Source organism: Mus pahari, chromosome 15 (assembly GCF_900095145.1).
Source record: "Mus pahari chromosome 15, PAHARI_EIJ_v1.1, whole genome shotgun sequence".
NCBI classification, from domain to species: domain Eukaryota; kingdom Metazoa; phylum Chordata; class Mammalia; order Rodentia; family Muridae; genus Mus; species Mus pahari.
Genome location: NC_034604.1, coordinates 28,994,621 through 29,020,520, shown reverse-complemented (window position 1 = coordinate 29,020,520; position 25,900 = coordinate 28,994,621). Strand labels below are relative to the sequence as shown.

Here is a 25,900-nt window from a genome sequence, read left to right as displayed (position 1 = left end):
GCTCATGATAGCGTTTTTTTATTTGTTGCTTCAAGAAATAGAAAAAAGATCAATGTGGAGTCCTGAGATAGGTCTTCTAGGTTTACCTGTTATTAATCAGAACTGTGTAGGCGTATGAGTGCATTTAGCTACGCATCATCCAACCACAGTCTTGTAGCATGCATGTCTAGGGTTGGTGTGTTAAGACTGGATATCCCTGCTTGCTCACTCTTCATTTAGTAGCTGCGTGGAGCATCGTGCTCCCTGTGTCTGAAGAACAAATGATCTGGTTTCCACCACTTGATGGAAACATTTTTGCACTTTTAACTGTGTAATGAGTTTTGTTTGAACTTAAAAGAAAACAAGGAGGTCATTTTAGTTTCTAAAGTATTTGATAGGATTTAGTATTAAACTCACCTGCTTTCATTACCTGGCCCTTGTTCTCTGGCAAGAGAGTTGGCCCAAGAAGTAAGAGTGTATCTTACCATCGACCTGTGCAGCATGAGCTTAACCTGAAGGTAAGGAATTTTTCTTTGTAGAGTATTAAAAAAAAAAAATGTCTTTACTCTAAAGGCGCTCACATCTTTGAAAGGATGGGAAGTGGGATACACAGAATGGCAGACCAGATTTAAACATGCAAAGGCTGGATGTGGGATACACGGGATGGCAGACCAGGTTAGACATACAAGGGTCCTGGATCGGGGTGGAGAGGAATATGTTACAGCCATACTGCCAAATATTTGTGATTGAATGTGGCTGTCAGGCATGGTTTTTCTACATCCCTAGGTCTCTCACATAGTACCTGAGAGCAGTGTGTCCGCTCCTGAAGCAGCCAGTGAGGAGGTTTTGCCTCAAACCCGCACCCACACTCCAACTTGGTGTCAGTTGGGTATGGCCAGTGTGGCCTTTACCATTTAGAATTCCCCATAGGGCTTTAGCTGTAAGTGGTAAAGGTATTTATCACAGAGGATTTCTAGACTCCATTTATTTTTCTTGTCTGTGCAACTCCTGGTGACATTGAGCATCACCATACAGAGGAAGGGAGGTCACAGGGCAGCCTGAAGGATGCAGGTATGTGAGGGCACATTACTGGCAGCCACTGGATAGATGCAGTGTGCTGGTTTTTGGGGGTGTATGTGTGGATGCACGTGTGCATGTGCACCTGTATGTGTGTGTATGCATCTGTGGGTGCATGTGTGTATGTGTGTGGATGAATGGTGTTGGTGCCTCTGTGAGTGTGTGAGTGGGTATATGTGTAGATGCATGTGTGTGTGTATGCATGTGTGTGGATCTATTTATATGTATGTATAGAAGCATTTGTGTATGCATGTTTGTGTATGCATGTGTTTATGTGTATGGATGCATGTGTGGATGCATGCATGTGTGTGTGTGTGTGTGTGTGTGTGTGTGTGTGTGTGTAGGCCAGAGGTCACTGTGGGTGTTGGTCCCCAGGCACTGTCCACCTTAAATCTTGAGACAAGTGTTCTCATTGGCCTCTGATTACCAATTAGCCTAGCTTTGCCAGGGAACTCCGAAAATTTACCCATATCTGCCTCCTACAGGCTGGGATTATAGGCACACTACCATATCTGCTTTTAAAAAGCAGGCTCTTGGGACCAAACTCTGGTTCCTCTGCTTGTACAGTGAGCACTTTATCAACAGAGCCATCCTCCAGCCCACATGTGGTCTCCTGGCTGGGAGAGTTCTAGAATCTGAGTCCTTGGGCTCTAGTTCTGTTTCTGCTGCTTAGCCAGCAGTTCTGAGATCTCGGGCCAGTTTCGTCATCTGCAGAATGAAGATCACAGCGCTGACCCCATTTTTCCTAGGTGATTGTATGTGAAAGCCACAGAAGGTGTTACAGTTTTTAACAGTGCTGAAAACACTTCTTGGTACCGTGATTATAAAACAAGGAAACATGGAATGAGCCAAGCTGAAACAATGAGCTGAGTCTTACTGCGTGGGAAGACAGGTGGAGATAACACTGTAGTGTTGATTTTGGCTGGGGTACATGCTTTTGGGCCTTGTAGATGACACATAAAATCCAGGTAGGGTCCTTGTCATTTCTTCCTCTTGAGAACAGCACCTGTTGACGTACTCACAGCCGTGATACTGACGATGATGGTGACTTCGCACTGACCCCCATGAATTGGTACTGTCCTTTCCCCATCCGGAGTAGAGACACTAAGTAACAGTGAAAGGCTACAGATGCAGTGAGCAGCAGAACGGCTGTGCGGCCAGATGGTTTGCCTAGAGAGTTCAGTAACCCAGTGTGGCCACGTGAAGTGGGTTTGTCTGGTCTCATCTCTCTCTGTTCGCAGAAGGCTGGGAGTGGCGTGTTCTTTTAAATTAAAGATGTTTGGTTTTCTCTTGCTGGTCAGGGCCTGAGGCTTCAAGTCTGAGCAGCACCAGAGATTGTTAATCTCCTTTCTCCATTTCTCTTTTAGATATCAGTTTTTCTTACAGGTGAAGCAAGATGCCCTCCAGGGCCGGCTGCCTTGCCCTGTCAATATTGCTGCTCAGATGGGGGCATATGCCATCCAGGGTAGGTTCCACTCAGGTCCATGTGCTTCAGAAATGCTTGGGGGAAATATTTGAATTTTTATTTGTATGTAAGTTTATTTTTTTTTTTTTGCAACTCTTATTAGATGTTATTTTGGAAAATAAAATGAAACCAGTCAGAATTCAAATCTTAACCAGTATCCTTTCAAAAGATGTAAGAATGGAGCTGGCTACATTTTTCCTTAAAGGGATTCTAGATACGGTTCTAGCTTCAGGATTAACTCTGATTCCTAAGTAGAAAGCCAAAACCTCTTTCGATTCTCCCCTCTGCATGAGTTCTGTGACTCTGTAGCCCGTGCCCATCCCTGTCCTGTCTCAGAGACCATGCCGCCGCTGTCATCGTGGTGATAACAAGCCCAGAATGACACTATCTGAACTCTTAAGTACTTCACTTCCTGGGTCACCACGGTGGCTGTGTCAGGTGGCTCTGTGTTATTTGGTCCCTTTGAAGGCTCAGCCCAGGCATGTTTCAAATGTGGAACTGGGAAGCCCAGATGAATAGCTTAGTCTTTGAGACATTAGTAGACTACACATTATATAGACTAGATGTCCCAGGCAGAATGTCATAAGATAAACTGGGCTGAAGGTAGATCATTGGAGGAAGAGGTTAACCCTAACTTTTTGGGTGGCTTTGTTTCTCTGTGTTGATGGTTGCCAGACAGAGCCAGTCTGTCACCTGCGGCGTGGTTGTTTTGAATGCTATGTTCACCCTCTTGGCTACATTGTCAGAGAAGGTACATGGATCATCTCCAGTGTTGCCAGAATATATAACCTCGAACTCAAAACGTACACGTTCATTGTATTTCATAAATACTGATAAGAAGAACTGAAAAAAAAATGATGATAGTCTGGGAACGCAAAACCACTTTATTTTCTAAATCCTAATTTATTTATATTACTTACGTCTTTGCTGAAGCTTTTTTTCCCCTTCGTCATGTTTTAGTAAAGCTATTTAGTAGTTATCTTAGCTGTATCATTTTTATTGATAAAAGCATTTGAAGAAAAATGTTTAAACATGATAGAAAAATTCCATCCCTGTATTTCTAGACACACTTCCTACAAATACCGTTACCTGTGAGAGTTAAGGGGAAAGCTATATGAATAAAATGACATTTTGTTTTCCAGCCGAACTGGGAGACCACGACCCAGACAAGCATACTACGGGGTATGTGTCGGAGTACCGGTTTGTTCCTGATCAGAAGGAAGAGCTGGAAGAAGCCATAGAAAGGATTCATAAAACTCTAATGTAGGCGAATTACGTGTTGCATCAGCCCTCATCAGTGTCAGCCAAGACAGTGATAAATGTTCCCAGTGATAAACTCACCTGTGCCGTGAGCACTTGTTTGCTTCTTTTACAACAATAAATGCTCACTGAAAACCCCAGCTATCTAAATAGTATAGAGGAGACAATAAGCCTGGTACCTAAAGTTGCCACCGTTTTGATAAGTGACTCCTGACCTCTCCTCTCTGCATAATTCCCATAGAGAAGACTGATTTTGTATAGGTTTAGGCATTGTGCTTGTACATCAGCAGACGTTTTTGTAAGTTTTCTCATCACTAGTAACATGTGAAATCTTATAATGTATAAACACTACTTGTGACTATATGAAAATAACTAAACATGCCTTTGTGTATTTGAGATTTGCCCTGTAGTAAGTATATAAGTCTTTAGAATTAGAAGCAAAAATCCTACCTAGGCCAAGGCCAGTGAGCCCGTGCACGAAGACACTCGTGTGTAGCTTCTGCAGGTGTTGTGCTAACCCTGATGCACCTTGAGAGTTCACGTGCTCCCCTGGGAAGATTTTCACTTAATTGCCCAGAGCACTGAAGTTATAATTTAATTATAGTTATTTTGGTTAAATCCTCTGTACTGATTAACTTCGCTTTTTTGCTTCTTGTGTAACATTCCCCTTTGAATATACTTGGTTTCAGATCTATTATAGTTAAGAAAAAAAAATGTAGAATTAATCTGCTCTACAAAAAATGTTTGCTGAAAAGATCTGCTTCCACGGTTAGCAGCAGAAATCAATTTCGGAATCAGAGGGGCCGACTCTCCATCCTGGATTAGCATGCTCTAGACTGCTCTCTTGCCTGGAAATAGAATATCCTTCATTTTAGGGCTTTTGCTGAAGTGGATGCTAACAAGGGAGAGCTTGTTATACATTATAAAGGGCAGTGTGTTTGGCACAGTCTGTGAATACTAATTCTACTAGGAGTTTCAAAGTATAAGTGTGTTTCGAAATTGCAGGGTTTTGGACAAAGGGCCTCATACATGTTTTATGCACGTGTGTGTCCAGTTGTCCAGGAATAAAGCATGATTAAAGTTTGGCAGTTTTCATGTGACCAGTTTATGAAGTATGTTCTTCCAGGCTGTGCACGGTGGCTGAAGTCAGGGAATACATCAGAGAACACGTCTCAATTTGGGGACGGTCTTCACAGCTTTTATCTTTTGTTAGCCACCTACCCCCCCCACACACACACACACTCACGCCCCTACCCCCCCCAATTCATCCATGGAGAGTCATGGCAGATGCTCACCCTCATTAAGAGCAAATGGTGTTGTCTGGATATCACCACCAGGGAAGGCCTTAGGAGAATTTCTGTACTCAATTATGAAAACGACGAGCACTTTCCAGTTTCTGTGTGTTAGCTAATGTGCTTCCAAACCACACCTGTGCGCAGGAGCTGTTGGCGTGATCCCTGCTGGGTAGTGAGGCCTTCAGCTCTTTGCCTGGTGTGGTGCCAGCTCCAGTTGCTCCTGAGATGCAGCTGCTGCAGCTGCTGGTGGTGCTGCCACCGCCACCACCACCGCCGCCGGTAGTGCTTGGAGACATCTTGCTCCTTGGGAAGTGGCTGTTTTTTAATTTGAATACTTATATTCTCAATAATCTCTTTGGGAGCTTTTGAAACTGAGAAATTTTTTAATACACACGGAGAATTTGGGAATAGACTGTAACAAGCAGAAGTAGGTCTGGTAAATGAAATTAACTTAATATAAATATTACCTTCTCGTCACCCAGAGGGCCAACTTCTTCCTGAGGTACAAAGCCTTAGCCTTTGCGTTAGTGCAGAATGTTCCTTGTTTTACCAGCGAGTGTCCTCCTCTAGAAGTGGAGTAGCTCTCAGTAAAATATGGCGTTGTGTTTATTCTGGGTGTAGGGGTCAGGCTCCTTCTGAAGCTGAGCTGAATTACTTGAGGACTGCCAAATCCCTGGAGATGTATGGCGTTGACCTCCATCCTGTCTATGTGAGTAACATTTAATTAACACGAAATATTTTAAGCGGATGACATTTTTGTTAAAAAGTCAGAGAAACTCCCTGAGGGAAGCTGCAGCCCTCTTGTCTAGCACGCCAATGATAGGTCCTCCTGTGCTTTCAAACGCCAAGCAGCTCTTATGCGGATTAAACCCTAATGAGTTCTGCATAAAAGTCGGTGATTATATTTCCATGTGTAGAAAACAATCAACCGGGCTTGCAAACACAGTCTGGATATCAGTTCCAAGGGCTTAGCTAACTGTCAGAACAGTTTAAAACCAGTCTGTAACAGACGGCATTAGAAAATGGAAGGACTTGCTAAAAATAGATTTTTTTTTATTTTTTTAATGGCTGAAAAGAATAAGGTTTTTGCCAGGTAAAGTAGGTATTGGGCAGTGGTCCTGGTGCAGTGGTTGGCAAATGGAGCTGAGTGGACAGTGTTCTGTCAACAGGGGAGCTGTTGTGTGGCTAGTATTTGCCAGTTTTCTTCAGTAGCCAGGAAACCTGCCAGCTATTGTCAGCGAGTATCCATCCGATCCTTACCAAGAATGCCAGAGCCAGGTCCTATCCTCTCCAGCTTTTCTCTTTGACTATGTCCTTCGTGTTTGCACCCCTGCGTTTATTTTGTAGCATGCCTTTAGCTCATTAGTATTTTCTAAAACCAGAAACCGTGTTTCCTATTAATTCAGACAGTCATTCGGGATCTTAGTCGAATGTAGTCCAGACTGGCTCCAACTTTGCTCGTCTTTACCTGGGCAGTGCTGGGAATTCCAGGCACCTGCCATTGTTCCTGGTTCATCCTAACTTTTAGAGTTAGAAACATCCTTGAGTATACATTCAGTGTGTCAGTGAAAGTTACAGACTTGGAGGAGGCAGCAGGTCTCTGGTATTAGACGCTGCTCCTGTTGGAGAACGAAATGCTGCCTGCTTAAGAGTACCTCTGAGGTCTGGGTGGCAGAGTTCTGAAATCTCGGGACGGTAATCCCAGGTCAAGGCAGGGCCATCTCACATTTGAGACCAGCCTGGAAAAGCAGTGGAGGAAGGAAGGAAGGAAGGAAGGAAGGAAGGAAAGAAGGAAGGAAGGGAGGGAGGGAGGAAGGAAGGAGGAANGAAGGAAAGAAGGAAGGAAGGAAGGAAGGAAGGAAGGAAGGAAGGAAGGAAGGAATTTTGAAACTCCATGAAGTAGTTGACTTCTCTCTTGCTGCCTATGTCCATCCTGGTAGGTTTTTGGGTGTTTAAAATATATACGTCCTAGGAAACTTATAGAGGCTTTTGCACAGTGCTTGTGGATTCTGTAATGTTTATCTCGATTCATAACCAAGTTTTCCAGTTTGGGAGGGTGGTGGTAAGAACTTACGGGAAATGACGTAGGTGTGTTAGGTTGTCCTTCCCACTGAGGATGAGTGAGTTTCTTGAGGCGGAGGTTGGATTTTTCTGGAGCAGTTGTCTTCTGCATGTGGGCTATGCATGTTCTTGGTGTCTGCTTGGCCTGTGGCTGTATCATCTCAGGGTCCTGTCTTATGATTTGGGATTTACCATTGCCTGGAAATGAAGGCTCTCTTGACGTCATGCTTCTCACGTTCCGAGCAGTCTTGGAGTTACTCGTGGAGGTAGGAAGGGCCCTGCTAGACCTGAGGAAATGAAAAGCCTCTGTGGGCAGGCAGCTGCCTAAAATCTGCCTAAAATCTCGCATGGTTGAAGCTGGGCCTCAGCTTTATCCACATCAGAGAGTGAAACCAAGACAAGCCATTTACAAACCATTGTTTGAAGCCCCTGTGTGCTTTTGACACTCTGTCTCCTTCCCTGGAATGGATTTGGTGGCTCGTCCTCCTCTGAATTTTAAGCTGCATGGTGACTCCACCTGGGCTTAAGCATCAGTTCATAAGCAGCATCAGACTGTCTGTCAGTAAGTGTTCCTTCTCGTGAACTGAAGTCACAAGTGTAGATTTGACGCTAGGAGAATAGTCTTAAGGGCTGAGGGGAAAGAGCATCATATTAATGACTATTAAAGTTTACCTGGTTTCTTGTTTATTTGTTACCTTTCAAGACCTGAATCCAGTATTACTCCAACAAAATATATTTCTATGGCCAATTATAGTTTTTACCAAGAGCTTCTTTATGAACAAGGTAGTGGTTTTGGGAATGTATGTTTTATTTGTCTGTTTGTTTTATTTTTAGGGAGAAAATAAGTCCGAGTACTTCTTAGGCTTGACTCCAGCGGGTGTTGTCGTCTATAAGAATAAAAAGCAAGTGGGGAAGTATTTCTGGTAGGTATGACTTGGGGACAGAGTCTGTGTTAGAGTGGGTGCTGTATCCATCGGGCTTTGAGGGCCTGGAACTCGTAGAAAAGTGGATGAAATTGATTGTAAAGTTAGGTATCTTCTTTGTAACTTTCCGTTGTTGTTCTGGGCTCTCTTTTCCATGGAACTATATGGTAGGATTTCCCCCCCCCCTCCCGTGTGATGCTGGACCACACATCTAGCTGGTGTTTTAGCTCTAAGAGGAGGAGTGGAGGGATTGGGGAACTGTGGCCCTGGGTATATCTGAAAGGTGGTACCTCTAGGCCTGGGGATTGCAAGCTTGCTTGTGTGTTAGTGGAGAAACTTAGAGAGGATGTCCAGAGTGGAGGACGCCCAGGGGTGCTCAGCCGTGTCCTTAGCACTATTAAAGAGCCTGCACTTCTCTTTCCTTTCCTGCTGGGTGCCTCTATGGGTTTTTGAAAAGTGACATGCCCTGAAACCTGCAAGCACACACCACTGTCTGCTTTATTTTTCAGGCCTCGGATTACGAAGGTGCACTTCAAGGAAACCCAGTTTGAACTCAGAGTCTTGGGAAAGGACGTAAGTTTCTGTGGGCATCTAGCTGTACTGTGAGAGGAGAGGATCGTTTCTGAGCAGTAGTCACTTAAGAGATACGCAGAGAGTACATCTACCATGCTTTCTTTAGCCGCAGCCTTGCGGAATGAGGTTAATTACGTCACCCACACATTTCTGCAGAGGGGGTGGGGGGTGGGGTCATTTCAGTTTTAGCAGAAGAAAGCAAACCTTTCCAGGCAGAGGAGAGAATAGGTCGATCCGAGTTATGTCCGCAAGTTGCTTTTCAGTCCTGCCTGTGAAGGTGGGATTCGTGTAATTTGAAAGGTGTAGGCTGTGTGGAACACAGAAGTGCATCTTCATTTTGTTCTGAAGTCAACAAAACAACCCATTGGGGATCAAATGGTCTTACCTCGCTGAGTATGGTGGATGAACCGGATGGATTCTGGATGCTTTCGAGGGAGACCAGAAGCCGAGGGGCGGGGCCTATTGACCTCAGGTGCTGTGGCAGTGTTTGGGCAGCTGGTAAAGCGTGTGGGTCTGCCTGTGTTTTCACACCTTCACAGGTAGCTTGTAGAATCTGGTCCAAGATGGCAAGGGTGTGAGAGATTCCATTTGATCTGTCTGTGAAGATAATGGTGCCTTCTTTGCTGTGGGCACAACTCATGTCAGGTAAATGTGTGGAATGATGGAGGAGGAGGGGCCCCTCCTCTGTCTCTTTGTACTGTGACTTCATGCAGAGTAAAACTGAGTATGGAATTGAACCGACTTCTTTTATGCTTCTCATAAATTCATTTTCAGACAGGATCTTGGTTTTTTTTTTTTTTTTGGTCTGGCCTCTTATAGTGTAGCCCAGGTTAACCTTGAATTCACAGCAGTCCTCCTGCCTCAGCCTTCAAGTGCTGGGATGACAGGTGTGAGCTACCAGGGCAAGCTTTGACTTGACCTTGTTTTGGTGCTAGAGAGATTTTAGGAATAATCCGGTGCTTAAATGTCTGCACATGGAGCTATCTGCACTGCCTAGCAGCCCCGAGGGTTGGGGACACGCTATGTAGCAGAGCATCTCACATGTACAGACTCCTCCTTAATATCCACTAAGTGGCTAATGAACTGATTTTTTGAGGTGGTCTACAAAGTTCAAAGTTCTAATACTACCTGTTTTTCCTCGAGGGTAGTGTTTCTCAACCTCCCTAAGGCTGGTGCGGCCCTTTAATGTGGTTTCTCATGCTGTGGCGACTCCTAGCGATTTTTGTTTCTACGTCATAACTGCAATTTTGCCGCTGTTGTGGATTGTAGTGTCTGTGTCTTCCGATGGTCTTAGTTCACCCTTATCAAAGGTTCATTCTACCCCTAACGGGGTCACGACCCACAGGTTGAGAACCATGGCTCTAGCACTCCCTCCCACCCTTAAAAAAAAAAAAAAAAAAAAAAAAAGATTTGGCTGATGACCTTAGAATTAGGTTTTGAGATGAATTTGAACTGGTGAGGATGAGAGATTACCATATTTTCAGACAGTGCTGGTTCCCAAGTCACATACAAATATACATTAATTGTATAGTTTCTTTTGGGGGGGGTGCTTTGAAATTCGTTTTGTTTTTAATGTCTAAGTAGATGTGTCAGTCTTAAAAGATACGCTAATATCTGAGTAGATTACAGTCGTTTGAGAAGTAGAGAAGCCAGTGAGTAGGATTTGGTAGTTGTCTCCCTCTCTTGCCATGAGGTTCATAGAACTTAATGCAAAGAATCCCATCTACTAAAACGGGACAGATAGGGCTCCCCGGGAGGCGCTCCTGCTGTCCACAGCATCCCTCCTTCTAGGCCTAAATTGTTTTTTTTTTTGTGAGTTCCTTTTTTTCTTTTCTTATTTTTGAGCTATGTGTATGTTACCACTGCAGCGCTTTAAATTTCCTTCTGTTGTCTCAGGAGAAGAAACTGCTAGTGTCACCAGGGTCCTGAGCTTTCAGTTTCTTGCGTGTCTTCATTACTAGCTAACACCGAGGACAGCAAGGTTGATGCCATTGTGTCTTACCCAGTGTCAGTCTCTGTAATATCTCCAGATAGCAGCTCGTTTCACTCCCTCAGCCTGTGTCCTTCCTAGCTCTGAGATGGAGTTCATGGTGGGAGGGAGGGGCCTGAGTCATCATCTTCCCATGTCCCCCTCATCCTGGGCCTTTGAAGCCTGCAGGGGTCAGGAGTCAGTGACTTTTATATAAGGTGCCAAAGCTGGCCAGTTACTGCAGAGCCTTTTCTCTTTGTAGACCAGGCTGTGACCTTGAATTCCTTATTGCCCCCCTTATCCCATCTGATGGGATTAAAGGCACGCCTCATCCTAAATTTGTTATTAAATAGGCATATTAACTTAACCAAAACATCCTACTTCCCAAGTATTCTTGCTTACAGGGCTTTTTTCCCTTTCTCCACCAGGGTTCCTCTCTGTGAGGCGGTGATTTGCATAATGGCAGAATTAAGTTGATTATTATGGAGGCCTAGCTGTAATCACAGATTGAATTAAAAAGCCCGTTAAAACCCATCACCTGGAACAGTAATCTCATTCAGCTTGAAAAATGGCTGAAATGCTTAGTCTGCTGGTTTTCTGGTCGGCTGGTCTGGTTAGAGACTTAACTCCGCGTGCTTAGTGCTTTGAGGCCAAGTTCAGAGGCTTTCAGGCGTTATCTACACTTCAAAGTGACTGTGGTTTAAACTGCACCTCACAGAAAATATAAACTCCAAATAAAGGCTTTGCATAATACTGGAAGGAGATACAGAAAGTGCAATGTGAGGAAGGAAGTCAGTATTTCCTGTTACTCTAAAATTTAGAGGTGGTGATTATTAACATTTTGGTATGATTGCTTATAATTTTTTTGCTTCATTAGTGTGAATGTATTATGTGCTTATATGTGCATATATAGAAATATTATCCCCTGCATGATTGTGTACATCTTTTTGTATTCTGTTGCCCAGTCTGGCCTTGGAATTATGAGTCTTCTTGCCTCTGCCTCCAAAGTGCTGAAATTGTAGCCAAGGCACGATGCTTAGTGTGTGAGTGCATTTGTACTTAGTATTGTATCAGTAAGATTGCCCTTCTTGTTATATTCATATATATGTGCCTGCTTGGAGTTTTGTGAATCCCATTTTTATGTGGTTCACTGTTTCTTACTGCTATTGCAAATGTGCACTTTTTTCTATTACATTTTCTGACTGGTTTTGCTTGTGATTTATTTATTTATTTATAAGATTTATTTTATTTTATGTATGTGAGTACAGTGTCGCTATCTTATGACACACCAGAAGAGTGCATCAGATCCCATTAAAGATGGTTGTGAGCCACCCATGTGGTTGCTGGGAATTGAACTCAGAACCTCTAGAAGAGCAGTCAGAGCTCTTAACTGCTGAGCCATCTCTCCAGCCCATGTGTTTTATTTTTAATTACATATTTGGGAACGGTTGTCTGTGGGTGTGTGCACAGGAGAGTACAGATGTCAACATTGGGTCTCCCTAGAGCTGGGATCACAGGAGGCGTGAGCTGCCTGACATGGGTGCTTAGAACTGAGCTCAAGGCAACACTACACCATCTCTCTAGCTTCCCCTGCCTTTTCTCTTCCTTCCTTCCTTCCTTCCTTCCTTCCTTCCTTCCTTCCTTCCTTCCTTCCTTCCTTCCTTCCTCCTTCCCTCCCTTCCTCCCCCTTTTCTTTCTTTCTTTCTTTCTTTCTTTCTTTCTTTCTTTCTTTCTTTCTTTCTTTCTTTCTTTCTTTCTTTCTTTCTTTTTTGAGTCAACTTCTCTATCTGTAGCCTAGGTTGGCATCAAACTCTTTGTAACCTGTTTACCTGAGCTTCTGAGTGCTGGGATTTTAGACATGAGCCCCATACTCAACAGCCATGAATTCTGAATATAATTCTCATAAATTGTATAGCTCAAATATATATATATATTCTTTTCTGTTATTCCTGTTATTCCCACTTGACTGCATTGGTCAGAATGTCTGTAAGTGTTAACTGGTCTGTGGTCTGGAGTTGTAAGGCCTCCTTGAGTCTGGGAATGCTCCATCATCTGTCCATCATCTGTCAATCATCTGTGACGGCAGGAGATGGCAGTGCTTCGCCCAGCTGAAGTACTGAGGGCTCTAACTCTGTACTTAACCACCAGGGTACTTTGGGTGTGGGGAGACAGAAGAGTCCTTGGTACTTAGCAGCCTTTGTCTTGAGAGGCTGGAGAGATGGAGCCCTCCTGAATAGGGAGGACAGTGCTGTGTGGGAAGAAGACTAGGAACCCTCCTGTGTGTGACTGGAGCTTAAGATTTCTCCCAGGCATCTAAGTAGAGATAGTGAGGAAAAACTAGACTGTATGAGTTCAGCGTTCAGGACCAGAATCAGTATAAGAACTTGAGAATTATTTGCACATCCTAGTATGCTAATTTTGATAAAAATTGGGGAAGAATTCAGAATCAGTTTTCTCAGCTCTGGCAACAGTGAGAGGGTACAATTCCAAACACCTAGCCCATAACCTGGCATATAGGAAATGTATTTGTGGGCCACAAGAAAGAAAGAGTGGATGATATGGGAAGTTCTTTATGTACAATGCACTGTGATACTAAACTCAGCTAAGCTTAGTGTCATAGGATGTATGCCCAAAAGGTTCCTGGCAGCCCAACCAAGAGTAATTAAGCCTACTGGCAGAACTTGGGAGAGCTTTGGGGAGCATGCACAGAAAGTGATGGTAGTCAAGGGTGGTCACTGCTGGCCAACCCGGGAGGTTGGTTTATGTACATGGGGTTCTTCCACATAATGAATATATATGACTACTGCACAGTTACCATAAGTCCTCTGATTCTGTTGCTTGACCCGATAACATCCTCCATGCTCCATGCCTTCCCCATGTTAGAGACTTTGCCAGCTCTCTTCGGTCTGGAATGTTTTCCTAGCAATTCGTTATCTTTTATGGTACGGACATTTTAAACACAGAATCCTTTCGTGCTTCTCTGCTGTTTTGTGGTTAGAGTGTGTTGTGCATTCCCAGCTATATAGTCACACTGGTGAGGCCTTGTCTGCCTCAGCGTTTCACATCTGGAGACACATAGTGGCCATCTGCTGGCTCTTCTTGTGGGTTACATTCGATCTGTTGGCTATGATGTCACCTGATTTCTCCAATGCATAATTCCTGTTGTGGGTAACCCCTCCCCCAAGGTAGGAGGTAAGTTTTCCTCGGGGAGACACGGTAAATCAGTGCAAGCACTTCTCGGACGGTCAGAATTCTCCTGCATAGACAGCCTTCACTTGGGATTTTCATCTCAGCCAGTCTTTTATGGTAAGGCCGGAGAATGCTGGTTTTCAGGTTCTCCTGCGTCCTCCACATTGATTTTCAGACCTCAGAAGTCTACTGTGTGAAGAACCCTACCTTCTCATTCATTCATTCATTCATTCATTCATTCATTCATTCATTCATTCATCTGTTTTTGGCATGGGCTTACTAATCTTTTCTCCCTGTTTAATTCTAAATTACTCATCAAATAGTGTTCGAGTCGCTTTGGTCAGAACACCGAGTTTGCAATCTTTTCACCCACATGCGAGGACCTAAACTGTCTGGTGTTCACAGTTTAATTGGCCTGCTCTCTGTCCCTTCATTCCTTTCTTCCTGCTTCATTGCTGTGGTTGTATGTACCCTCAGAATCTAATTAGGTTTATTTATTTCCAGTTATGGTTCCTTTGCCCTTACATTCTTGCTTGTTTAAGTCTAGGTCTTAAATATGTAGAAGATTAACCTTCTAAAGGTTGAAACTGTACAGAAAGATGCTCTGAAAGCAGCATCCTGAACTCCCATACTCTTTCTGGCCTCTCTCCCTTTTTCTTGAAGCTACTGAATTTTACTGCTTTCTAGACTGGGTTTTTTTTGTTTTGTTTTGTAAAGAAAAGTTGTGTGTGTGTGTGTGTGTGTGTGTGTGTGTGTGTGCATGTGTATGTGCCTGCATGTTATTCTTTCTTAACCTGAAGGTTGCATAGTGTAAAGGTATTTGTATTTTTCTCCTTACTTTTGTTCTGGAAACAACTCTGTTGCTGAAACATTCAGTATCAACCCTGGGCTTCTACCCCACCTTTGACCATTTAGTTCCCAGATAAAAGACACACACAACCTTTATATTTATAATAAGTCATAAGCAGCACAAGAGCTGGGCAGATATCTATCTTCTATGCTATTATCTCTATTTCCCAGCCAGTAATCCCATTATATAATTTGCCATGTTTCGTCTGGGCTGCTCTTAACTCCAATTAGCCAGCCCACATGGCCATCCCTTCAAGATTCTTACCCCATGGTGCCTTCTCCTCTCTTCACCTCCTTCTTCATCCCTTGTGGAGTTGCTCCATCCCCAAGCCTGGGAACCCTAAACCCTGCCTACGTCTCTTCTGCCCAGCTGTTGGCTGTCAGCATCTTTATTAACTAATCAGAAATGACTTGGGGACAAGGTCATATAGCATCCCTTGGGTCAACCAGGTCTTGGGGATGTGCACTCAGCATTAAAATGCATAGCAACAGGCCAAACCTCAGCATCGCTGTCTCGTTCATCAGGAACTTTCTAGCTCCTTTTTTATCATTTATTTCTTGATGCTGGAGCAGAGTCCCAGCCTTGTGTATACTTTACTCCCGAGCCTAACCTGCCCCTCATTCTCATAAGCTTCAGTGGGTATGAGCCTTGTGGTGTAGTCACCCCACCCCTTTAGCCTGAGTGTTCATGTATTTTAAAATGTTTTGCGTTCCTTCAATGAGTAACGGTCTATCAATGTGTTTGGCGTGGCCGTGTGGCGTCAGGTCTTTGGAGTAGGATTGTTCAATCAAAGGGTAAGTGCATATGCAGGCTTTTGGCTTGACATTTCTGTATGTTCCTCCCCAGCTCCAGTTCACACAGTTGTCCATTTCTACCCACAGTATGAAGGTACCTGAAGTATAGATGATGAAGTGTGGCCCTCTTAGTAACATGTGGGCCCTGATGCTTGTAACATTTTTTTTTCCCCGTCTTTTATAATTAATGATGGACTGCTGGAGTTGTGGCTAGGTAGCATGGCTGTTAGGCTCAAGCTGCCACTGGCTAGCTAACTTTGCACAGTTTACTGTTCCAGTTTCACTCATATCCCTCGCCTGTAGTGGGGGATGGCCATGGGGATAGTGGAGGTATATGGTAACATCTACCTGCAGACATCTTAGGAGACTGAAACTTCCTAGTCCAAGGCTGGTATGAGGAGTCTTGGGCTGTGCTTCCGGCCTGAGTTGTCTTGACCTCTGATGTGGTATCCTATAATATCTTCTATCTGCCACCCTTGCCTTTGGATAGTTTGTGCTAGAGCTGGAGGGAAGCCTCCCTCTTTCAGCCCATGGTTCTTCTTTTGCTTTGTTTGTTGCTTGTTTTGCTGGCTTTCTCCATCACTAAAATAGATCAAACCATATTTTTTTTTTTTTCGAAAGGAGCAAACATGTTCGAGTGAAGACGGTTCACTGCCATTAACTGTAAAGACATGGAATTAACCCATCAAAAACTCACTGTATCTTGCCAGATGTCTGTGCCGTCTCTTCGGCAACGCAAGAGTGTCATGAGACTGTTTCCTAACAATAGCTCCCAGCATGGTACACACTCAGCCCGCTCCCCAGACCTTGCTGTTCCTTGGCTGAAGAAGTCAACCAGGGTGGTGGCATAGTGTGACCCCTGTCTCAAAAAACAACCCCCACCACCAACAAAAACCCAAGCCGAACAGAGCTATGCTACATATACTTCAAAGGTACTTATAATTGATGGGGACATATGTGCACACTCTACATGGTGCATGTATGTTGAGAAGTGCTTGTATTTTTTTTCAGTCTTTTCAAACTGTAGTACTTAAAATATACTTTCTTAAGACACAGGTCTTTGTCCAGATTAATTAGGTAAACATCCCAGTTCCTTGCCTAGCGGACATCAGCAGTGAACACGGCCACATTAAGCTGTGAGTGATTCCCCAGCCTACCCCATACTTATTTAGCCAGAGACACCTGTATGCCAGTGCCTTGAGGCACTCATGGTGTGCCTTATCCTTTGAGAGCAGTATGGTATGTTAAGACAAAGCTTGGCGTGAAAGAACAGGTGAGATGTACTTAGGGCTTTAACATTTCTTTCTGATTCCTCTTTTCAAGTAATAGCAAAAGTGGCATTTGAGAAAAATCAGGTTTGAACTTGGCGAGCGTTGAGGGAAGAGCAATGAAAAGGATGATGAAAATCATTAGAGCAAACATCACGCCCGTGTCCCCGCAGGCCGGCACAGTGCCGTGTTTAAAACAGCAGCCAGTCGGTCTCAGCCATTTGAAAAGATGAACTTTCCTCCTGTACGTAAAAGTCTGTATGTCTGGTGTGAGTTTCCAACCAATGACTGTCTACATTTCCCAATGTCACTCTTGTTCTATCAGAGTTGAGAAGGAGGTTATCTTACTAGTTTGTTATCAAGCTTCTTATTCCTTTTGTTTTCCCATCATGCCTAAAGCAAGTTTAAAAGTCCGAAAAAACTGGGCTGAAAGAGATGGCTCAGTGGTGAGAAGCACTCACTGACTGCTCTTCCAGAGGTCCTGAGTTCAAATCCCAGCAACCACATGGTGGCTCACAATCATCAAGGAGATCTGGTGCCTTCTTCTGGCCTGCAGGCATACATGCAGCAGAATACTAATACATTAAATAAATAATTTAAAGTACAAAATACTTACATAAATCCAGTTTAGATTGAGTGCAAAAATACCTATGCTATTTCAATCGACATTTCTCTCGAGCCTCTCCTTCTCCTTGGTGAGGCCGTGGTGGGAAGTGTCTCTGCCACAGGTCTTTGGGTATTTTCAGTACAACTATGGCTTACCAGCCTTAGAAACACTGATCTCCTTTGCTCACCAGCGGCCTATGCAGTCTATCTTTTTAAAATACATTTATTTAATACGGATCTGTATATGTGAGTGTTTGTGTATGTGTGAGCACATGTGTTCCAGAGCACACATGTGGAGATCAGAGGACAACTTGTAAGAGTTCGTTTTCTCTTTTTCTTCATGTCAGGTCATTGGCCTTTACCCACTGAGTGATCTTACTGATTGATGTTACTGAAACCAGAGCCAGGTATTCGGAGTAAATTGGGGGTACTTTCGCCATGTGCGGCTGGCACCGATGTGCTGACAAGGCATTTCTGGATTGTTTCAGGACAGACATGGCTACTCACACATTTTTCCCTCCTTCCACTCAGAAGCTTGACCAAAGAAAGCCTCTGTGGGCACGGCTAAAATGCCCTCCCCAGCATCCAGAGCTTGCTGAATCACTCGAATGGCTCAGCCATTCATGCCACAATAACACTGCTGTCCGGGTCTGTTCTTCTTAGTAAGTTAACCAAGCTTAGTCACTTGCAGCTAACCCCCACCCACCATGCGTTTTATCTTGAGTTGCTTCTAGTGACCTGGATGTGGGAATTGTTTAATAGGATTGTGAGTGTGCTTGTTCTCATAATTCCAGGGGACTGAGGGATGACAGGACACCCACCTGTGGCGGCGTTTCCACAGAAACAAGGAAAAGCCGGTTGAACACAGGACTTTGTGACACAGGCTCTTGTGTCAATAGGCGCAGGCTTGAGAGACACTAAAAGTGGAGTTGATGCCTAAGTGACTGTGCCTTTGCAGTGTAAACCGTGACAGTGGTCCGGCCAGCAGTGACAACACACAGAGCAGAAGCCAGCAAAGTAGCTGTGTGTGGGCATGTACACATGCACACACACACACACACACACACACACACACACATACATGCACACACATGTACACACACACATGCTTGCACACGCTCACACACATGTGCACAAACACACACACGCTCACACACGTGCGCACACACATGCGCACACACATGTATACACATGCACACTTGCATATGTTTGCACACACATGTCGCACACATGCACGCACGCACACTCCCACCCTTAAGCTCAGCAAGAGAAACATCCAGCAATGATGAGCAGAAACCCCTGGGAATCTGTGGCTATAATACCGGTGCTCAATTCTTACCAGTAATGCAATCAAGGATGTGCCCCAACTTGATGCTCTTCAGAGACCCCAGGAACAGTGACATCCACATTCTATCTTAGCTACAAGTGACTTAAGCTTGGTTAACTTACTAAGAAGAACAGACCCGGACAGCAGTGTTATTGCAGCATGGATGGCTGAGCCGTTCGAGTGATTCAGCAAGCTCTGGATGCTGGGGAGGGCATTTTAGCTGTGCCCACAGAGGCTTTCTTTGGTCAAGCTTCTGAGTGGAAGGAGGGGAAAATGTGTGAGTGGCCATGTCTGTCCTGAAACAATCCAGAAATGCCTTGTCAGCACGTCGGTGCCAGCCACACATGACGAAAGTACCCCCAATTTACTCCGAATACCTGGCTCTGGTTTCAGTAACATTAATCTTCCTTTGGTATTTGAATCATTCTGTCAGTAATGTAGAAGAAAATAGGCAGCTTGTTTGAAGCCTTCTGTAAACAGGGAATGAGTTTGTACTTGCATTGGTTCATGGCAGAGGTAATTAGGAGGGCCTGTGGGAGGCTCCTGGGTTCCTCTAATATGCCTGTGCCCAAGGAATGAGAAAACCCACATTCCAGTTGGATTTGAAGTACCTTTTATCTTTTCATTAGTGATGATAGATTTAAATGTATATTAAGAATTTAGACATACTTTGACATCTTTCAATAAGAAAGGAAAAATAATATAGACACATGAAGGATAAAGTAAAAAACAGTCCAAGGGAAGTTTGAAATGAGGAGGGAATCTGTTTTATTTCAAAGACTGAGTCATTTAGAATTTCCCCAGTACCTTTGGAAAATTGGGTTCTGTATAATTAAAGTTTTTGAAAATTTGACTTATGTATTTAAATGTCTTCTTGATAGATGCTTTTGTCTTCAGTTCTGTTTCAGCAGGTGGCCAGGCCACGTTCACTGCCATACCTGGTTCTGACATCCTTGAGATGCACAGGGAGATGGCCTTTCCCCATGTGTGGCAGAGGGACTGGCAGTCTGACCTGTTAGTCCCCTTTCCATAGTGACTTACCCCTGTAGAATTCACTCCCAGGCAAATTCTTAAATGGGTGACTTGGACATTATAGCTAAGACAACCCAGTGGGGTCACATTTGGAGACGGGGACTTGGGACAATGGCCATATGGAGGATTTGAATTGTTAATGGTGAATCTACCTGTGTACCCATAATTGTGTTATTCCACCTCTCTCTGTCTCTGCCTCTGTCTCTCTCTCTGTCTCTCTCTCTCTCTCTCTCTCTCTCTCTCTCTCTCTCTCTCTGTGTGTGTGCGCGCGTGCCTGCATGTGTGATTTTGAAAAGAGAACTGGAAGAGAGCTTGCTCTAAAAGCACTCCCATCTCTTCATAGGAGCCTGAACTTTCTTACCTGCTCCATTCTCTGCTCTTCTCCAGCCTTAGGTTCTTTTGCTCTTGAGGAAAAGGATGTTCTAAGTTTACTAAATTTCTTCCTCATCTTTAACTTTTTTGCACAGAAACCACCAGATAGTCTCCCTGGGGAACAGTGATTGTCTTTGAGAGCCACTTGACCTTCTTCGTCTCTTGAGACGGCTCTCCCCAGCCTCTCTGACACATGGTCTCCTGGCTCATCTAGACCCATCTCACAAGATTCGTCCCGTGGCTTACCTTGAACCCTTGCCCCTGTTCAGGCCATCTCTGTGTTCTCAGGGGACAGGTGCTTGTGTGAGAAACTGTGACCTCTCTTTTGAGTGGGGCACCTGTGTTCTTACTGGCTCGGCATTCCATGAGCATTTCAACCCAATTTCTTGTCCTAACCTTATCGTTCATTTTCTCCAGTCCCCCCCCCCCTCTGTTTGCTGCTTACTAATGGTGACACCCAAACAGAGCACCCAAGAATCTCCCTAAAGTCTTTCCTTTGCTTCATAAGGTTCTGATGTGGAGCTAACTCTGCTGTAATATGAATGGGAGCCATAACTCCTGCCATGTCTCACATTTTACCCATACGTTTCTGAGTTGGCAGAGTCATTCCCGTTGGGCTTGGGAGGACTTTGTGCATGTACACAATGTCGGATTCCTTGTTAAATTGGTGAGCGCATATTCCAGTTACTCCCACGCATTGCCGATACTGTGTTTATGAGTCCATAGAAAACTCATTCAACAAGGATTGCTGCGTTCAAGACTGGTGTGTTTGACTTGTAAATTTGAAGCTAAATTATCAATGTCTAACCTCATAGGGCTTATGGTGCTGTACTGGCTAGTTTTGTGTCAACTTGACACAGCTGGAGTTATCACAGAGAAAGGAGCTTTAGTTGGGGAAGTGCCTCCATGAGATCCAGCTGTAAGGCATTTTCTCAATTAGTGATCAAGGGGGGAGGCCCCCTTGTGGGTGATGCCATCTCTGGGCTGGTAGTCTTGATTTCTATAAGAGAGCAGGCTGAGCAAGCCAGGGGAAGCAAGCCAGCAAAGAGCATCCCTCCATGGCCTCTGCATCAGCTCCTGCTCCCTGACCTGCTTGAGTTCCAGTCCTGACTTCTTTCAGTGATGAACAGCAGTGTGGAAATGTAAACCGAATAAACCCTTTCCTCCCCAACTTGCTTCTTGGTCATGATGTTTATGCAGAAATAGAAACCCTGACTAAGACAGGTGCTCATTCAGTTTCTGCTTTATTTTTTGTTTAATCATTTAAAGTAGCATTTCACACACACACACACATGAGTTACCTTTAATGTGTTTTTAGTTTCTTATATATTAAATAACCACTAGATTAAGATGGCAGTTAAAGATTCTTATATACCTATTTCATGACATGTTACATCTTTCATGTACTTTAATTTGATCCACCTGATAGTTCAGTGCGCTGGAGGCTGCCCCTCGATGATTCTCCCTGAGACTCTCCTGACAGAGTTTAAGTGTGATTTCTCCTCTGAAGCAGTAGGGTTAAGCTCTGTATATTCGGACATCTCCCTCTTTATTAGGAGCCGAATTCCACAAGGTTTTTGTGAGCACAGGGCTGCTTTTGGCGGTCAGTCTTGTAGATTTCCTGTGCCATTGCTTGGATTGTCTGTAGTAATGAGATGGTGCGGAGGAGATAATAAAGGTTACTGTGTTGAGATTTAAATAGAAATCATGTTTCATAATTGTGGTTAGTGGAAAGTATTTTTGTTGTTGTTTTTTTGAGACAGGGTTTTACTGTGTAGCCTTGGTTGTCCTGGAACTCACTCTGTACACTAGGCTGGCCTCGAACTCACAGAGATCTGCCTGTGCCACCACTGCCTAGCATGGAAAGTAAGCTTTAATGTCACCTTCCAAAAATAGCCACCTTCCAGTGCTAATCTTTGTTTTCTGAGTTTCTGTCCCCTGAAGGAGGGCTGCCATCTGAAGTGTCCTGACTGTGATCGGTGTTCTCTACCTGTCTCTTGCAGTGTAATGAAACCTCATTCTTTTTCGAAGCTCGAAGTAAAACTGCTTGCAAGCACCTTTGGAAATGCAGCGTAGAGCACCATACATTTTTCAGGTATGTTAATGGAACATTTTGTCCTCTTAGAGTAAATGAAAGCGGTGTTTGACTTCCGTGACAGGTATTCTGTTCCATGAATGTAGAAGTGTTTCCGTAATTTATTCAGCTCCTCAGTCTCTTGATTGCATTAAAGGCACATCTGTGCACATACGTGTGTGTACCTCGATGTGCACACTTACATTCAGATAGATCTTGGCTCACACTGTGAGAAAGATTCAGGGGTGGATTTTAGAAACTTGATGCAAAAAGCCCAGAATTACACAGCATCTGTGCGACATGGATGGAAATTTGGTGTTTTGCTGTGAATGGACTGCAGATGAAATGCCTTTGAGGTATCTCAGTGCGGATGGGGTAGTCCTCCTGCCTCTGCGTCTCACACACTGGGATTGCAGGCATGTATCTGCAGTCAGCTCAGTAGGTACACTTTCTATATTATTACAGTTATTATTATTATTATTATTAATTATTGTTTTATGGCCTGGTGTTGTGAAGTTTAAACCAAAACAAAGCAATGTCAGCTGATAACACATTGTTTATTGATTCAAGATTGGCTTCTTCCTCTTATTCCCAAACTCTTTATGTGGAACAGTTTCCCCCCGGATTGGGAATATCACAGAATGACTGCAGGCACATGCCACCAGACACATGCCTTCTATCCCAGCAAGGGAGGCAGAGACAAGAAGATGTCTGAGTTCCTGGCCAACCTGATCTACATAGTGAGCTCCAGGCCAGCCTGGGCTACATCCTTGGTGCAGTTTGTACTAGCCTATTAGAGAAGAGAAGTGAGCCAGAAGCCTAAGGCTTCCCCACATTCAGTGGCCCAGGATCTCTTCAGGAGCGCCCTGACATGGGAAACATTGGAATCTATTGTACAAAATGGAAAACACAGGAATATGTTGTACAACATGGAAAAGGCTGGAGCATATTGTACAACGAGAGTGTCCCAGCAGCATCTGATGTGACTAGCTGCCATCCAGCCTTCACATGAGTAAATCGGAACGGTGACAGAATTCCCAAGGAAGGATAAGAATGAGCATGTTAAACTGACATTAATCTTTCCTAGAGAATGTTAGCAGGTCTGAGTGTTTGATATTTCCGTGCCTGATATTCTAAAGCGAGTTGTGTTTCAGATCTAGCTTAAGTACTGATTGTGGATCTTGACTTGGATATGTGACTAAGTTGTTCAGGGAGCCTGCTGTCTTATAGAGCATTTCCAGAACTCAATGTCAGGCAGCTTACAACCGACTTTAGTTCCGGATCCAGGTGTTTGATACCCTTCTCTGGCCTTCATGGGCCCCCATATTCACATGCATCTACATGCAGGCACCAGCACACACACATAATTAAACATAAACTTTAAAATAATAGCTGATTCTTTTCCTCCTAGTATGTAGAATAAGGAAAATATTTTGACTATCTCTATTAAATAGTTTCCTGTATAGCTTTGTCTTCATATGTTGTATAAGTACTTGTATTTATAAGTCTTTGGTTTTCTTTTTAAACTTAACTAGAATGCCAGACACAGAGTCAAATTCATTATCAAGAAAACTCAGCAAGTTTGGGTCCATAAGTTATAAACATCGGTACAGGTAAGTGACATTTTCCCCCTTAGGGTTTTATGTAAATAGGGTTTTAATTTAGTTACCTATGTGCAGGCATAATGAAATATGTGAGCTCCCCCTCCCCTGCAGTAGTGCCAATGTGCAGTATAAATAAATCTTTCCTGACAGAAATGATTTTCCAGTTTTAAATGTATTTAATATCTCTATTAGCTATGTAAAGTTATGGGCTTTCAGAGCAAAGTAGACTTTATTAATTCAGGATTTATTTTGCTATAATTATAAGTTATTTCCAATTATGCTCCGTGATTATAAAACAAAGCAGGTATTCTGAATTGTAACTGACTGTGATGTTAGAATAGTCAGTTGATCCTATGTTGAACACAGTATGTCATTTATATTCTACATCAAGACATGTCTTTACATACAGAATTACATATGTATAAAACCTGCTTATAGTATTGCTAATTACACATTAAGCTTGTTGAGTGTTAGACCATTATTGTTTAATACTTAATATTGCTTCCCTTCATCATCACCGACTTCTGTGGTGTTACCTACACTGACGAAATGGAGACTGGGGGAAGCTAAGGGACTTTTCACAGTGACGTGGCTAGGAAGCAGTGGGATCCACGACCCCACTTTGTACTTTCCGATTGTTAGAGAGGCTCAGCCCGTGGAGAGAAGAAAACGTTGACCACCATGGAGCTAGGCGCTTAGCTCTTACTTCAGTACCCGCCTTAAAAGTGGGAATGAGCTCTGTATTTTGAAAGAGCATTTGTTTTGGTGTGGTGTGGTGTGTGAGGAGCGCCTTCAGGGCTCCCGATATACAAAGACTCAGCACGAACCACTGTGCCATCAAAGAGATGCAGTATTACTTAGGCAGAGAAGCAGCCCCCAGGCCTGGTGAAGCCAAGCAGGGTGCAGAAGTGAGAATGATCAGCAGTAGATGTTCAGTGCTTCCTGTGACCATGGTATCCAGGAGGATATTTAGTCTCCTAACGACTAAAAGAAGTAGTATTTATTCGAGGTACTTCTGGTTTTGTATGAAGGTTTTTGTTGATGCGTAAATACTTAGCCTTTAGCTTTTCAGAGCTCTTCTTCCTTAGACAAGAATATGATTATGAGATATTTAAGATAGAACTTACTTTTATTCTGCGAAGAATGGGTAGTAGCTAGTATTTGTGCTACTTTCCCAATCATGGCATTGCCAAGGCTAGGGAGAGCATGTTTAACCTGTCTCCTTGTCAGCGGGCGGCAGCTAGTGTGAGGGCATCTGTCTTATTAGTGTTTAGATGGTCAGAATTATCGTTGTGCTGTTCAACATATGCTAGAGGTAGCTGCCTTCTGCCGATATAGCCACACCTGATTTCTCAAGACAATTGAATTGCAAATGTTATGGCTACTGGAAATCACTATTAGAAATCATTTTTTATTGGATCTTGCATATTAAATATAATTTTTTCCAAGAAAGCAACTAAAGGTAACCTTTGCAGAATTGGAGGCTCTGCTAAATCTGCTCTGATTTCATGGCTAGTGTTAACTGCCTGTTAAATCTTAATGAGACCCAAATCTATTTATTTGTGTATAAGAAGCACTAACTTCAATGCCACCCGTGGGAGAGAGGTGTATGAGCTGAATGGTCAGAGGTCAGGCAGGACAGGTCTCTGATTGCTGGGGGGACACTAATGTAGACTGTTTAGGGGCAAGAGTCGGCAAACTAACATCCTTTTAACCAGTATCATGTGCCTGCCTCTTTGTTAAAGTCGTCTGGAGATACCCTGAAATAGTTCTGGAGTACAACAGTCACTTCTTGTAGGTTGTGAGATGGAGGCAAAGGAGTCTTGTCCCAGGAGCTGCAGTGTGTGAATGTGGATGCCCCTGTGTGTGTATGTGTGTGTGTGTGTACCTGTGTGTGTGTATGCACCTCCGTGTGTGGTGTGATGTGTGTATGTGGTGTGTGTGTGTGTGTGTATACCTGTGTGTGTGTGTGCACCTCTGTGTGTGGTGTGGTGGTGTGTATACCTGTGTGTGTACCTGTGTGTGTGTGTGTATGCACCTCTGTGTGTGGTGTGTGTGTGTGTGTGTGTGTGTGTGTGTGTATTTGTGTGTATACCTGTGTGTGTGTGCACCTCTGTGGTGTGTGTGTGTGTGTGTACCTGTGTGTGTGTGTATGCACCTCTGTGTGTGGTGTGGTGTGTGT

General features: G+C 43.8%; 1 protein-coding gene across 3 annotated transcripts in view; it reads left to right on the top strand.

Moving 5' to 3' along the window:
- Nucleotides 1–25,900, top strand: part of Epb41l4a (erythrocyte membrane protein band 4.1 like 4A) — a 202,648-nt gene that overhangs the window by 119,038 nt on the left and 57,710 nt on the right. For 2 of the 3 annotated variants that reach the window (XM_021214291.2, XM_029547046.1), the window contains exons 6-12: nucleotides 2,424–2,521; nucleotides 3,664–3,784; nucleotides 5,698–5,785; nucleotides 7,972–8,060; nucleotides 8,570–8,633; nucleotides 22,044–22,135; nucleotides 23,650–23,727. In XM_021214291.2, the coding sequence (XP_021069950.1) occupies nucleotides 2,424–2,521; nucleotides 3,664–3,784; nucleotides 5,698–5,785; nucleotides 7,972–8,060; nucleotides 8,570–8,633; nucleotides 22,044–22,135; nucleotides 23,650–23,727 (630 nt within the window). The remainder of the gene's footprint in view (nucleotides 1–2,423; nucleotides 2,522–3,663; nucleotides 3,785–5,697; nucleotides 5,786–7,971; nucleotides 8,061–8,569; nucleotides 8,634–22,043; nucleotides 22,136–23,649; nucleotides 23,728–25,900) is intronic. The other variant, XM_021214292.2, reaches the window with a different exon arrangement.